Consider the following 15,862-nt stretch of genomic DNA (forward strand, 5'->3'; position numbering starts at 1 on the left):
AAAACAAATTGATGGGACGCTTTATTTATAGAAAACTGATGCTTTTAGTGGAATTAGTTGGTTTTCAATAAAAGCCATGGAGCTATACTGCTGCTTTAGAGAGGTGAAATGCACAATAATATGTTTACGTGCCTGTGTGAACATTTGCGTCTAAAAATAGAGGTCAGTGGTGACATGTTCACCTGTGTGTGCATGTGTGTGCGCTCAGCCATGCTTGTTGGATAAGATTATGCATGCAGGACAACACAGGGGGTGATGTGTTATAGCTAAACAAAAAGTCTTTCATCATCACGTAGCTGCTGAGTTTGTTGTATCCCTCTCTCTTTCTCTTTCTCTATCTCTATCTCTCTCTCTTTCCATCCCTCCCTGTCGCTAAATGAATAGCTGACCTGGCCACCTCCGAAAAAAATCCAATTTGTGTTACAACAAAGGCTCCAAATATGACAAGGGGGAGGACAGGGGATTGAGGGCGGATAGATTGAGGGAGATAGAGGGAAGGGGAAGCGTGGAGAGCAACGAGGATTACTGTCAGGGAAATGATGGCGACAAGAAAGAGGCAAGGATGAGACGAGGGCAACTCTGAGAAGAAATAAAGAGGGAAAGACGTGACAGAAAAACACAAGGTTTTGATTTAGAGATGGGGGAGCAAAAGCACACTGGATAAAGGATATATAAACACAATGGTGACAGAATAGGTTGAGTTGAAACAAAGCACCCAGGCAACAGGAGGAGCGTTCAGCTGTGATGAAAGGAAAAAGGTGGAAAAGGGGGAGGAAGAGAAGGAGAGAGAGAGGTCGACGTGTTACAGGTAGATAACGCAAGAGAGGTAAAGTTCAGGAGGTATAGAGTGTCACCTAAAGGACCAGGAGATAGCGTGCTGGGGCAGAGGTGCAGGAACTCAATCCCAGAGCCAAGACAACAGCTGATGATAAAAACCTCCTCACCTGCACACACCAAGAGAGAGATATGAACAGAAGCGCAGCGCAACACTGAGGAAAACAAGTGGAGGAAATACTAGGACAGAGAGGAGGAGGGAAGAAATAAGAGAACATTTGATTTATCATTTTTCCTGGAATCACTTCATTCATTCATTCATTCTTTTTTTTTTTTCTTGGAACAAAGAAAAAACTGCCTCTGCATCAACAGTGCAATATTTTTAAGTTTTTTTGAGAGAGAGAGAGAGAGAAATTGACAAATCTAAGGAAGCTCCTTAACTGACTTTGTTGGGAATTTTAGTACATAAAATAAAAGGCAGCCAGTGCAGAAGAGAGGAGATCAGGGAAGAGGGAAGAGAGAGGGAGGTGAGGGAGGGGGAGGGCGAGCGAGAGGGAGAGAGGGAGTGAGCGTGAGCCTGTGACACCGAGATGTTCATGATCATTCGAGAGCCGACCGCCGGAGGAGGCGGTGCTGGAGCGATGAGCGCGCCACAGGAGAGGAGTGCAAAACAGGTGTGTGTGTGTATGTGTCTCTATTTATATATATTTATATAGACATATACTGTGTATGTGAGTATACAAAGTATTGATGTGTGTAATTGCTCCTGCCCAGCTGTCCTTTTCTTTTGCTTTTCTGTGTGCAGACAAAGATATATCTGCAATAATTTAGTTTTGTATGAGTTAACAATGGTGTTCCACCAAACTCAAAATGAAAAAATGTGATGATTTAAAGATGATCTTAAACCAGTATAGTCTAACTCATGTAACTGATGAGATGTTGCTCTCTAGTAAAAAACATATACCTCCATATTTGGAAAATTGTTTAGTTTTGAGATAAATGAAATTATTGAAAATGTTCCCTCATGAGCTGAGAAAACTTCTTATATCTTAAGCTTTTAAAAAGCATCTTAAAACCCATTGAGATATCTAAAAAAAATGTTTTGTATGAAGCTTAAAACGTGGCTGTTTTTCTTATTTGACGAAAAGTTGCTGAGTTTTTGGGATTTTCATAGTAAAAAAAAGGTTTTTTGTTCAAAACCTTTCTAAGGTGGATGTCAGAAAATGTTTCAAAAGAAAAGACAGTAAGATAATGAAATTTTAAATGGCCTAATCTGTTATTTAACACAGTGAATTTGATATCTAGACATCTGAACCAGTCAACATTTTGCATCTGCATCATTTAATACATAAAACAAATGTTGTGTGGCTCAGTCTTGATGTTATAATAATGCATGAGACTGGAAACAGTCCACAAGTCTCATGTCCTTGACCCCTCTGCCCCCACTCTCAGGTGCAGGCCGCCATCAAGAAGAAGGTGGAGAAGCAGAAGAAGCGGAGCAACGAGCAGGGAGGGGGTGGTGGGGATACTCAGACTGCTGTCCCTCAGCCTCCACGCCAGCAGAGATCTGTCCAGATCCCGCCGGCGGTGACGGCAGCAGCAGCAGCGGCGGCAGCTGAGGACACAGAGGCGCTGGAGGAGAAGCTGGAGGAGATGATGGAGGGACCACAGAGGAGAGAGAAGGAGAAAGAGAAGGAGGAGGCAGAGCCCGTCGACCTGCTGCCCATAGTGGACTCTGTATTTGGGCAGGTAGGAGCCATCTGCTGTGTGTGTGTGTGTGTGCGTGTGTGTGTGTGTGTGTGAGTGAGACTCATGAGTTCATCTGTGTGTGTCTCTGAATAGTGCATGCTTTTGAGTATGTATGAGTGTCTGACACACACTGTCACTTCTTGTGTGTGTGTGTCTGTGTTTGATGTGCGGCTGCATCAAGTTCTCCAGCTGATTAAATGTCTTCCCAATGGCCTGACTGAAACCCTAAGCCTCCGATTCAAATTTAAAGTCTGGCCGTGCTCCAGGTTTTGTAAATAGCCATCTCTCCAACACCCTTGACCTCTCTGACCTCTCACAGCAGAGGGGCATAAAGCTAAGACTCACCACACTGACTCATTTTGACTCCTCATTTAACCCCCCACCTCCTTCTGGAAATGGCGGGAGCAGCAAAGCACCAGGGTTTAAAGCTAAGGGTGGAGATGGCGTGTGTTGGAGCGGATTTAAGCTCCTTTACATTGGGAAACATTAAGTGTAATCCGTAACAGATACGGCCATAGTCAGCCAGAGATCTGATGTACACCCTATCCCCGCAGCCATTGTATCAGCTCGGTATCGAATCCCATCCCATCCCATCGCTCACATGGTAAGCGGTGACACACGACACGGCACAGCAGACTACACCATTACAGCATCTGTCACCCCGGGGTCAAACATGTAGGATGATGGTGTGAGAAAGTGGTGTGTGTGTATGAAAATAAAATCAAAAGAGATTAAATAGAGGTTAAAACCTCAATCGCTTCCTGCTGCTGTCCTCAAACACGACTTGAGAGTCAGTCTGGTTTTTTTTTTTGTTTTTTTCTCACATGAAGAAAGAGTCACATCCACTTGATCACGTCAGCAAACTCTACTGGGGGGGGGGTTATGAGTAGGAACAGGAAGTCAGTATAAAAAAGTGATGTCAACTATGATGCAAGTGATCCAAAATAAGAGAGGAGCGAGTGGGAGAGAGGACTGAGAGGAGAGGAGATGTATCTGTTTCCCTCGTTCCCCTGTCGGGTCCCCTCTCAGGGTCCCCGAACCTCACTTTGACAACCAGTGCTTTATAAGCGTGAAGCTTGTGTGTAATGGGCAAGTCATAGACGGTGAGCATGTGGTATTCCCAGAGACCCTCAGCCCCCACACACTGAACTGAACTGAAACAGACGGAGCTCAGAGAAAAACTCATCATCCTCTTAAAGGGATAGTTCACATATTATTTCATAAAACAAACAGAGACACGAACATTACACCATAACTAACACTCACAATAATATAATATAACTAATAATATAAACCTCTGAACATTTTACCTAAATGGAATTAGTTTTTTTTATTGTGATATTACTGCTTTCTGCTTAAGTAAAAGGAAGTAAAGGATTGTTGATATCCTGAGGAATTCCCTTAAAAGAACTGCTCAGTTTAGTCCTCATTAAATATTCATACATTATTCATTTCTAATTGGTGCTCATCTCTGTATATGTTGAATATTCCTTCTTGCCTGAGGGCACATTTCACACATGCATGTTCAGTTGACCTGCTGTGCCCTCACTCTGTACAGACACAGCTGGTAACTGGAAATGAGCCAATCGTCAAAAGTAGAAAATTAAGAGATGACACACATGGAAATAAAGTTTATCTGACAACTGTACACTTTACTTTGAAGATTGATATTTCAAAGCCAAAATATATGATCAACAGATAAGATGTGAAACATTTTTATTGATTAAATCAACCAATATCATATAAAGCAGTTAAATGATTTTGTTGATAATTCTTCTGTTCTTTTACCTGGGTAACAGATTGAATCTAGGACTGGTAACTACTACTGGAGTATTTTTACATCGCTGTATTTTTACTTTTACTTAAGTAAAAGATCTGAATACTTCTTCCACCCCTGCCTGTCTGCCTCCCTCCTTCTTTTCATCCTCCCTTCTTCTCTTCCCTCCTACCTCCCTCCCTAGCTTCCATGCTCTGTCTACCCTGCCTCTTCTAGTCTTTCTCTGATTGACATCTCTAGTTACTTGACACCGGCCACTGTGAATCTGACACCATATCAGTACATGATACATCCACTGGTTTACTGGCACACACACACACACACACACACAGGGAGAGAGAGAGAGAGAGAGAGAGAGAGAGAGAGAAACAAACACGGCACAACAGTACACTGAGTCCAAAACAAAGAACAGAGTCACATTACCTTATTGTTGCCCATCATACACACACACACACACACACCACACACACCACACACACACACACACACAGACTGGCACGCATACACAACGCATGGTTAGAGTCCCAAGTGTGTGAGTGATAACATTAACCTACGTCTGCCTGTGTGTCATTCAATGCTGCTCCTTGGAGACAATCCACTGAAAAGTAATCAAAACAGAAACCCAATAACATAAATAAGCCTGAGTGTGTGTGTGTGTGTGTGTGTGTGTGTGTGTGCGCATGTTGACACACATGGGCTAACAGCATCTCATTTGTGTGATTAATCGAAACCATCAGCGAGACAGAATCAGTCTGCTAATTAATCAGGCTTAATGATATTGGTTGTGTTGTGGGTTATTCATACAGTTGCTGGTGTCAGTTCTGTTTATTAAGGTGGAAGAAACACCTGTGAAATCTAATGAAATTAAACAAAGCAGCTCTGCCTCGAAGTCTATTTTTATGAAGTTTATAGTTTATTATTTCAGTTTTTGACAACAGTGTCGGAAATTTGTAAAGTCAATGATACGTTTGTAGGTGAGGTTGTAGTTAAAGCTGGTGTTGTACAGGATGCCTTTATATCGAGAGGTGTTTCTCTGTTTGTCCACCCTTCTTACATACAGTACATACAGTCCAGTACAACACCACCACTAATTTTGACCTCAATAGTAAAACATTATTAAATCTAAACCTCTGTATGGTGTCAAAAATCCATTATAGGCATCATGAAAGTAGATTTTATGGCAGAGTAACTGTATTTGGTTGCACTGCATTGTGACAGTGTACCTAAGAAAGTGTATATCTTCATTATCCAAAAGAAATTCACAAAGATGGTTAGCATTCCCAACTTTTCCTTCCATCAGGTTTACATATGCAAACCTGGTCGGTCATCATGTGTTACTTTATACTTCAGATGTTACATTTTAAATTCAGATGTGGAAACCTCCATTACATAAGACTGTTGTTCTGTTTCACACATGATAAATAATTACACATGCACAGACGCAGCCTATAGGTGCTGGAGGAGTTTCAAAATGCATCTGTGCAAATGGTGACACTGTGGCCCAGTGTGACTACAGTTCAGCCGCAACTTTTCACTCCAAACAGTCTGTTTCTACTTAAGAAGTTTTTCCGGGTAAAGTTTCATTTACAGTGGTTGCTCTTAAGCTGCACATCAGTCACTGAAGACTCAATCTGTCCAGAAGTTCTGCTAAAAATAGAAGTTGTATCATCAGTGTCTGAGGTCTTCACCGCAGCAGCTGTCAGATAAAACCCAGTTAATAGACCTGTCCTAAAGTGGCCTCTAGTGGTGACTGCTGCTTATTACAAGAGACGACTGACAGGGCAGAGAGATTCCACCGTTATGTTATTTTGACATTATGATCACAAAAAGTTTACAAGCTATGTGAGGTTTTATAATTATATATTAAACCATTAAATAATTATTTTTTGAAGACCCTGCACACTGTTGGTCAGCCAGCACAGGTGTTTTTCAGTTACTTTAACTTAATTTCCCTGAGGGAGTCATCCCAAAGGGATCAATAAATGTCTAAGTCTTTTCATGATTAGACCTCCTCACAGGACTGTGTGGCCATTAACTGTGCTTGACTATGTCTATCAGTCTTATTTAGGTTCTGTGGCACCTGAGTAAAGCTAGATTTTTACCATAGTTGTAACTTTCCTGCAGACACAACTGACCTGCACCTGTGATCAGCCAGGATAAGTGAAAACACCTGTGTGGGTTTTATCAGCAACAATAAAAAGACTTGTGAATTGGAATTGTGAATTGAATCTTTTTTAACAATAACAATGTATCAAATGACAACATGAAAACAACAGACCTACAGAGAATAATCACCTGAATCTTTACAGTGAGTTTCACCTCATTGTTTAGCTGTAAACCCTGCAGCTGTACTGTTTTGGTTCAGTCTCATTGCTCTCATAGTATCATTTTCAGTGACAGCAGGCAGCTGTTTTTAGAGAAAGTCTCTAAAAACCCGCTGTACACTACCTGCTCAGCAACAAACAGCACACAGACACAGTTACACACACAGACACTGGTGATCATAGTCGAGCATTTAGCAGCTACAGAGCTAGATATTTCCCGCAGGAGATGGTAGAGACAAAACACAGAGCTAAAAGAAAATGAATGGACAATAAGTGGACAAATAAATGATCATGGTCCTTCATAACTGCTGGATGTGTAAACAAGTAGCTGTTTTCTGGCAAGTTCATCAGATCAACTCATAAACTGTTGATATTTCTTTGTCCAAAACTTGATTCTGCTTTCCCTCAGTCACCAAGGAATTTCCTCAGACACACCACAGTACGACACCTAGCTAATATTATTTCTCTCATCAGCATATTTCTCCTGTATCTCCACTGTGTACAGTACAGTACATACAGGAGTGTGTGTCAGTTTTGGAGTAGGAATATTTAAAGCTAAAATTGGATATTGGACACATGCACACACGCAATCTGTGCTCTCCATATGGATGTACTGTAGTAAGCAGAATGCCAGATCTGCTTTTGGAGAGATTTGTCGACAGATGCTTTGTACAAGCTCAGCTGACCACTTAACACCGCGCTCATAATCTCAACCTGATTTTAATGTTGCCAGTATTTTATACAACTATACTATACCAACTCTACAACAGCCAAACCAGTTCTGAGAGGTCAAGATCAGCGAGGGCTCAAATTCCCTTGGACCTTACATCCTTCTGATTGTGACCTGAGGTGACTCCGACACAAGCAACAGATTCTCTGGGTCTCGTTAGGGTCTTGCATAAGCCTCCTTATCACTGAAGCTTTCATTAGTTTGAGGTTTAGAAGAATTTAAACTGTGAAAGATTTTCAATTCTTTGTGCAAAACACTTTAAAATGGCAGCTCAGAGGTGAACTCTGTCTATCTAGGGAATCAGGAAACAAACACTTGGTTTTTAATTTGAACACTGTGCACTTGATAGTTGACTAGTGGATTTTAAAATTCAGTGTGAGCCCTCAAATTATCATGCAGAGTGCAAAATTGTGATTCACAAGCAACTCAGTCCTAAAGCTTCATTCTCCACACATTTCCACTTATGTATATACTTACATTAGTGCAATTTCATCATTAATTCTTGTTTAATACAAGTTTTTTTAATGCATTTTTGATGAACCAGTTTCATACTACACCTATAAATTTTTTGTACATATACCATTTTATACTATGCACTAGTCCAGTCTAATGTTTAGCAAAGAAATGGCAGTAGCAGATAAAGAGGATATCAAGATTTTGGTAATATGATAACATTTGTTTTTTTAATTCACTGTTCTTACTCACGCTGCTGCAACATTTTTATTTTTATCAGTTAAGAAACATGGTCTCAGTTAAGTTGAATAAGAGAAGACAGCGCTCAAGTTGAGGTCAGTTTTTCCTTCTTGTTGTTTCTACTTTTCCATCTCTTTTCTCTGTATCCCTTTCCTTTTTTTTTCTTTCCATCACCCCATCTTCCTCTTTAATCTAAAATGGTAGGGATTAATCCCTCTCTGTTTATGTCCTCTTAATTCTCCCTCTAAAACTCTTCATACTGTAGATGAAGTCATTTGAACGATGGTGGGAGCATGTGAATGAGAGAGAGAGAGAGAGAGAGAGAGAGAGAGAGACTGAAAGGGAAAGGGGGGATTAAAAGTGTTCAGTGTACAGAGAACAGAGACAGCGATGCTCCTGCTGTGAAAAGACACACAGACTGAACTGGCTTCAGTGGAGTTTGTTTAGGTTTGTTTGGTTTTGCGATTGCTTTGTTTGGTGACATCTCTTGACTTTGGATCATACATATACAGAGGGGTGGAGTCAGTCAGGATTGCTCTGAGATGGATTAGATCTCTGTGGTATCAGATGTGACAAGCGGTAACCAACATGGGAACCTCAGAGCTAGAACCCGAGCTGGACCTCTGAAGCCCAAAGAGACAAAGCAGATGAAAAAGAGAGAAGAGATAAAAACAGAGAAAGAAAAAACAGGGAAAAAGTGTCTGATAGTGAGAGAGGAGGGAAGAGGGTGAGAGTGCTTGTTGACCAGGGGGAGGTTTGGTAATGGGCAACTGCACCAAACCATCTATGAAAGACAAAATGAAGAAGGTAAGAGCGCTTCGTCTCATCTTTATTATCTTTGTTGGTTTTCTAGAGCTTCATGCTTCTGCTTGCACTTGCTTATTGTAGCTGTAGATATTAATAATTTGCATTTGTGTGGTTTTCTCTGCTTGACTAAAACATCCCTACAACTTTGAGCATTGACATTTAATCTTGATCTTTGGAAACAGTACATGTAGAAAATAATTTAAGCTCAATGGCCCCCTTACCAGAATTTGGTGCTTCTTTTTTTTTAAACAACTTTCCTTAAATATTTAACACTTGAAATACAAGTTTTATTTATCTTTTATTTTTGTAAATACAGGAAACAGCGAAATTATATGGTGAAGATCGTCCCACTGCTTTGAATCTTCTCATATAAAATGTCTCCTTCAGTGATAGTTACCTTAAAGTTCACTACACCCAGTGTGTTACTCACAATTTTAATCAAGGACACACTATGTAACTTCTTACTGTAATAGTATTATGTACTGACACAAGACGTCAGGCACTTAGACAGAATTAATTAAGTGAGTGTCAGTATTGTAAGACAGCAACAGGATGGAGACATAAGAGGAACGCTGAGATCAAGATGGTTTTTCACAGTGAGGATAATATCTGATGTGAGTGGATTGCCTTGAAATAATAAGCAGCTTATGTAATCCAGGCTTACAGCCACATTCTGTCTAACGTTTGCGTGACAAATAGAAAGCAGAGGCTCTTAACCTCCTTCCTTGAAAGATATGTTTTATGTATGAAGACATCAGTCACAGAGACGGTGTGTGACTGACAGTGACAGTGGTGGGTTAACAGCCTGGTCTGCCTCTAAAGGGGGTAACGGATGGGCCCCTCCAGGGTAAGGCGAGGGCAGTGGGCCAGCAGGGTCTGCAGCCAGAGGGGGAGGAGGACGAGGATGTGGAGGATAAGCCGTTCAAGGATCCTTTCGGTGCACTGGTGAAGAACTGCAACATGCTGCACAACATTGTGGGCCCGGCCTGCATCTTCCTCAAACAGGGCTTTTCTCAAACACTTGTATGTAAAAAAAAAAATGCACAAAGTGTGCACACTGTGTCCTCTGAAGCTTTTTTCCACTCGTTTCGATTCACTTCCATCCTCACATCGTGGCTGACCCTCCCTCCTGCTCTCCACCACAACAGCTGTGTCATCCCACCGCATCGCATTGGCCCAGGTCAGCGCTTGTGTTCAAAGAGGTCGATCATTCAGTTTCATGGAAAATTATTGACTGGCTTTGTGGAGCTGACACACAGCAAAATAGGAACGGGTACTTTTACAGCACAGGAGGACAAGTTAGTTTCTGTGACTCTGGGAAAACTATTTAAAGACAACATGTAGTCTTCATTGTACCTGGGTACACAAAAGCAACAGCTGAGACAGTGGGAGAAACAGACTTGATTTTCACCCCTTCATCCATGAAAGTAAATGGTTTGAGTTCCATCAATTTACTAAAGTGAGAAAGTAGTTCTGTTGATTCCTATCTCCCAAACAGACAAGATCTCACTTTAAAGGTGGAATTCGACACCTGAAGCATGATGGGATCCTTTCTTTGTGTTCGCATCACACCAGTCAGTGTATCCCACTGCAAACAATTTTGAGTTTGTCCACTTGAATGTGGGGCGTTGTCTGTTTAGTTCGTCGTGTGAGAGATTCATCAGAGCATCCACAGTAAATAAAACGATCTCAGAGGATTTGTTCTATATTTTTTTTCTTTCTCTAAAGCTCTTATCCAAACTGTGCACTGAATCACAGCTTCCATTGTGTGAGCGTGTGCTTTTGTATGGGTTAACTTGCGTGCGAGCTATGAGTGCTATGTGCATCTAGTATATAGATGCACAGTATATATATGTATATATGTGTGTGAACAGTCAGGGCATGTGTCCAGGGGTATCTTTACCAACTAAACCTCCCAGATCTCCTAATCTCTACATGTTTGTTGCCTGGCAACCACCCACAAAATAATCTGGCCACCACTTGTGATTTATGCTACATAAATTGTCATACATATTATGTTGTGGTATATAATTTAATCCACACAGATTTAGACAGTTTTTCATTTCGAGATGCACTGGTTGGTCTAATACAGCTTACTGAACAACAGAACATAAAAACACTGATTCAACATCACTTCTCCACATTTGCAAATGATGTTGAAGCCTGACTCTATATAAATAAATATACTGCAGCTCATACATTTTCTATCTCAATCATATAAAGCCAAAACACTAGCCTGACCTCATGACTTCAGTTACACATAACTGAAAATATGTATTTAACAATATATTTCCCACTCATTACTCATTTTTTCTGTGTTGTTTTGATGTTTGTGTGTTTCATTTTTCCCCCGGTCACTGTGCCCCCGTATCACCATGAATGTGTGTGTGGTTAGATGGTTGTGTGAGTGTTGCTGCAATGATGTTTCTTAAAATCAGACAGTGTTTAAATCTCTGTACTATGCCAAAGAAGCTCTCTAAATATTTTCTGCCTGAGTGTGTGTGTGTGTGTGTGTGTGTGTGAGAAGTGACAGTAGGAAGTGAGAGACTAATCTGTGAAATTTCTCCCTCCAACAGGACAGAGAGCTGAGACCAGAGGAGCTTGATGGTGAGTTGAGTTTTCTAAAGCACACCACAATAATGCCTTTCTGCATCATAGCGTCTCAGTACGACAGCTGACTTACACGTGTGTGTGTTTTTACCAGAGCTCCGCGAGGCATTTGTGGAGTTTGACAAAAATAAAAAAGGCTACATCAGTCACAAAGACCTGGGGGAGTGTATGAGGACCATGGGGTACATGCCCACAGAGATGGAGCTCATCGAGCTGAGTCAGCAGATCTGTGAGTGGAATAGGAGCCTGAAACATCTCAGAGAACAGAGGGACATCCAGCTCCATGGTAGATAACTTTGTGTGTGTCCTATAGGTGGAGGTAAAGTGGACTTTGAAGACTTCGTGGAGCTGATGGGGCCCAAGATGCTGGCAGAGACAGCAGACATGATCGGAGTCAAAGAACTTCGAGATGCATTCAAAGAGGTCAGGATAAACCATTTTGATTAGCGCCTCTGACTAGATTTAGATGTGATCCTCAGTGTTTCTCTCTCTCTCTCTCTCTGTGTGTCCAGTTTGACTCCAACGGCGATGGTCAGATCAGTTTAACGGAGCTGCGTGAGGCCATGAAGAAGCTGATGGGAGAACAAGTGACCAACAGAGAGATCAACGAGATCCTCCGAGACGTCGACCTCAACGGAGACGGTCTGGTGGACTTCGAGGGTGAGAAAAACTCTCTTTGCTTTTTTTCAGTTGTTCATCCTCGCGCCTCTCCCTCTCACTCCTCTCTCTTGTGTTTTCAGAGTTTGTGCGAATGATGTCCCGCTGACCCCGTCCAGCTGCCCACAGACAGACATTATGCAACTGCTGGATAAAGAAACATTCTTCATCTAGAATTATATTTTTATAATAAATGAAGGGGGAAAAAAAGGAAAAAAAAAAGTTTTGAATAGACAAATTGCATCCAGCTAACAAGACTGTCCACTTCTGAACTCAAGGTGCAACATAAATATAAAGCATTATAACAGCTGTGAAACATATCAAACACATAGACAACATTTATGAATCTGTGTTTTTTAGATGTATTTTTATATATCAGTGTTTGTCCTTTGAGTGTAAAATCTTGTTTGTAAAACTGTAAAGTTTTTTAATTAAAGAAATGTACAAAAAAAATTGATAAATGGGCAAATTATTTCGACCAGGTGACGAATGTGAGATCCAGTCACATTATTATTAAGCTCCATAAATGCAGAGATTATAACATGAACAGCGTACAGTACACTCAGTGTCAAATGGTTTGTTCAATCATGACCGAGCACAAGAGAAGCTTTGTGGCTTAAACAAGAGTATTCACTGTTTGTGCTGAGGTAAACATAGTGTGTAGGAAAATGTTAAGAGGAACAACTGCTCCAAACAAGTCAGAAGGCATGCATAAACACCATATTTTCCTATCTGATATATAAGCAAAAGGTTTCATCGCTGAGGTTAATGTAAACTTGAAAGTTCTGAAAGAAGGTAGTTGAATATTCTTCTGTTTTTGATACCTTTCCTTTGCTGCAAATAGTCAATCTTGGGCAGAGATTACACACACAGTTCACCCTCATCTGCAAGAAGTTTCTGAGCAATGAGACTAGTTACAATATAAAAGTATGAAGGTTTAAATGTTCTATTAAAGTTTGATAATATTCATTTTCAATTCAAAATAGAACATGTTATTATCTGTAATGTAACACACATGATCAGCATCAAAGGCCTTTTTAAACCAAACATTGCAGGACATATGACAGAGATTTCTCCTTTTCTGTAGCTGACAATGCAAACCTTCTAAAACTTCATTCAGCATGAGAATAACAGGACTGTTTATTTGCTTTACTCGTAACAACCATATTTTCACAAAGAAAATTATGAACATGTGTCAGAAAGGCAGTGATTGATAAATGATGGTTAATCAGACATTTTTATTCACCATATTGTTTTATTTTATCTGTGTTGTTCATTAACATTTTCATCCAGGTGATTTCTCAGTAATAAGTAACAACAACAACATCTTTGAAATCAAGATTTTCCTTTTTATTGAAAACTTGGCCAGGATTCTGTACAGCAGAGAGGGTGTGCAATGCACAGGGGCAAGAAGACGGGGGACAGGGGGCTCAAGGGACTCAGTTTCCCATGGTGCATCATACCCTGAGCCGAGAATCGTGTGTGTAAAACAGCAAGAGGCGTCGTGTTCCCTCTTTGGTGTCTCAGAGGACTGTGGAGGGGGAATGAAGTGAGGGACTAAAAAAAGGGAGAAAAGGGGGAAAAGCAAAGCTCAGCCCATAGGGGAGAAAGAGAAGAATAGAGACAGAGAGGAATGGAGGGTGGTCTGGTCTTGGTGGTTTTTACATGGTCCAGCTGGTCCTTCCACTGAGGTGTTTGTCTCTCCAATCAGGGGTGGATCTAGATCCTCACCCTTCCCCTCGCTGCGTTGGATCACAGATCGTTTAAGGTACTGAGGTGAAGGCCTCAGACATCTCTCCCCCTTTCCCTCTTCCTCCGCCCCTCTCCCTCACCTCCGCTCTTTCTCTTTCTCTCCTTCCCTGAGCCTCACTTGCTGGCCATGGTGTAGCAGCCCTGTTGGTGCCACTGCATGTCGCGGATGCGCCTCACGGACTGGAACTGAGGGTGACGGGCGCCGTACTCGTTGAAGTGCCTGTAGTCGCCCTTCTCCAGCAGGTACTGGCTGCCACGGTAACCAGGGAACTGGTATCCCACCCAGCTGGAGGAGAAAAAAAAAAAGAGGAAAAGTGTCAGCATAGTATTGATTTCGTGTCTTTTGAGTTCTGTCTTTGAGCTTCTCAACTTGATGTTTGGGCTGCAGCCTCTGCAGGAATACTCACGTTCCACAGCTGACGATGATGCTGCCCACTCTGTCGGTGAAGCCATAGGAGAACAGGCTGGGAACGTCATCGTCCATGATCTCCATCTTGCGGCCCTTGAACTCTCCCACCTCGTACAGGCAGATCTTGTGCTTCTCAGGGTCCTGGAAGACACAGAGACATAAGGTTAGAGAGGAGTCGAAAGCAAAAGAGAAAGAAAACACATGCAAGTGAGGAGGGAGAGTGATTTTTTTTTTTTTTTTTTACCATTCTGACAGGCCTGAAGGACAGCAGGTAGTCGTTCTTCTGGCAGTTGCTCCAGGAGTCCCAGCGAGGATACTCTCCCTTCTCCAGGATGTACATCTCACCACAGAAGTTCATCTGCTCGAAGCCCACGAAGCTGCACACGACACGAGGCGTTATGAAGCATCCACTCTAAAAGCTGTTTGAAATGTCAAAGCACGTATCTCCTTCTCCAGAGGGATACTTACGGTCCACACTCAACGCGCAGGGAACGCACGCGGTCCATGCCCATCTCACACACATTCATGCACTCGTTGCTGATCTCGATCATGCGACCCTGGAAGTTCTCCTGGTCGAACACGTACATCTGGAGGAGACAGACGCACCCAGATAAGTCAGCACAAGAGCAAAGTAAATGTATCTTAATGTGGCATAGATATGAGTCCCACGTGAGAGCCACCCACCTTGTAGGACATCATTCCCATCTCAGACTTCTTGCTCTGAGCAGCCTTCCCATCAGTCTGGGAAGAGGTCTTGGACTTATCTCCGCTGGACATGATTACTAGGTGGAAAAAGAGGGAAAAAAACATTGAGAGAGGGGGACAATCATGTGACAAATCTGACCTGTTTTGACAAGTGTGAGGGCGTCAAGAGAATGAGAGGGTGCAACAGAAAAAAGGGAGTGATAGAGGAGAGATGAAGGATGTAGAGTGTATAGAATAATCTGGATTTTCCAGTCTAACCTTCCTGTTTTGTATCTCCACACTCATGCAGTTTTACAATATGTGTGTGTGTGTGTGTGTGTGTGTTTGTACCTTACCTGTCTGTGTGTGCGATGCCTGCGCCGAGCCTCACTCAGAGTGTGTGCGGCTCGGAGTGCGCCCCTCCCTTTTATACGCTGGCGCCCACAGGAGAGGGATTATGGGGAGAGAAACAAACCTGCTGAGGTCAGAGGCGAGAGACAAAAGAAACCCCGCATCATCAGGTGGGGACGGGCAGAGGGGATGGGCGGAGGCAGGGGAGGACCGACAGAAGCTGGGGAGCAGACCGAAGTGCAAGTACAAGTTGAAATTAGTTTAAATTTAACTTTTAAAAGTAGTTCATGTATCTTAAACCATGATCATTTACATTCCATTATTCAGATTACTTATTCTCCTGCCTCCATACAAATCCACTTATCCCTAATATAAACCTATATACTTAGACTGCATGTACAGTGACATGAACTATTTGATTGTAGCTATGGGAATATGTGGCTTCAGGCCTCTGGCTTCCAGATAAGTTTAATGTCATTTAATAGAAATGTTCCAGGCTACAGCATGTTTCCAGATAATATCAGAGAGTAACACATACATAAATC

The 15,862-nt window shown here is 41.9% G+C and overlaps 2 protein-coding genes across 2 annotated transcripts; one reads left to right on the forward strand and one right to left on the reverse strand.

Annotated features, from left to right (window-relative positions):
• Positions 1 to 1,364: 1,364 nt before the first annotated feature.
• Positions 1,365 to 12,556, forward strand: cabp2b (calcium binding protein 2b). The gene is made up of 8 exons (XM_051072603.1): positions 1,365 to 1,448; positions 2,227 to 2,361; positions 9,677 to 9,877; positions 11,431 to 11,461; positions 11,559 to 11,693; positions 11,778 to 11,887; positions 11,977 to 12,124; positions 12,205 to 12,556. Exons 1-8 carry the CDS (start codon positions 1,365 to 1,367, stop codon positions 12,228 to 12,230), a joined length of 870 nt encoding a protein of 289 aa, XP_050928560.1. The 3' UTR covers positions 12,231 to 12,556.
• A 902-nt stretch (positions 12,557 to 13,458) lies between these two features.
• On the reverse strand, positions 13,459 to 15,153 carry LOC108885542 (beta-crystallin B1). Its single transcript, XM_018679924.2, has 5 exons — positions 14,967 to 15,153; positions 14,751 to 14,869; positions 14,527 to 14,659; positions 14,281 to 14,423; positions 13,459 to 14,159 (listed from the first exon to the last, which is right to left on the reverse strand). The coding sequence occupies exons 1-5, from the start codon at positions 15,090 to 15,092 to the stop codon at positions 13,988 to 13,990; spliced, it is 693 nt and encodes a 230-aa protein (XP_018535440.2). The 5' UTR covers positions 15,093 to 15,153; the 3' UTR covers positions 13,459 to 13,987.
• Between the last annotated feature and the right edge of the window lie 709 nt (positions 15,154 to 15,862).

Source organism: Lates calcarifer, linkage group LG8 (genome assembly GCF_001640805.2).
Source record: "Lates calcarifer isolate ASB-BC8 linkage group LG8, TLL_Latcal_v3, whole genome shotgun sequence".
Lineage (NCBI taxonomy): Eukaryota > Metazoa > Chordata > Actinopteri > Centropomidae > Lates > Lates calcarifer.

Excerpts from the sequence above, each read along its gene's own strand:
- cabp2b (XM_051072603.1), top strand. The coding sequence starts at position 1,365 with ATGTTCATGATCATTCGAGAGCCGACCGCCGGAGGAGGCGGTGCTGGA. Across the intron at positions 9,878-11,430 it reads AGGGCTTTTCTCAAACACTT|GACAGAGAGCTGAGACCAGA; the intron begins GTATGTAAAAAA and ends TCCCTCCAACAG. Across the intron at positions 11,462-11,558 it reads GAGACCAGAGGAGCTTGATG|AGCTCCGCGAGGCATTTGTG; the intron begins GTGAGTTGAGTT and ends TGTTTTTACCAG.
- LOC108885542 (XM_018679924.2), bottom strand. The coding sequence starts at position 15,092 with ATGTTTTTTTCCCTCTTTTTCCACCTAGTAATCATGTCCAGCGGAGAT. Across the intron at positions 14,870-14,966 it reads TGGGAATGATGTCCTACAAG|ATGTACGTGTTCGACCAGGA; the intron begins GTGGGTGGCTCT and ends TGTCTCCTCCAG. Across the intron at positions 14,160-14,280 it reads ATCATCGTCAGCTGTGGAAC|CTGGGTGGGATACCAGTTCC; the intron begins GTGAGTATTCCT and ends TTTCTCCTCCAG.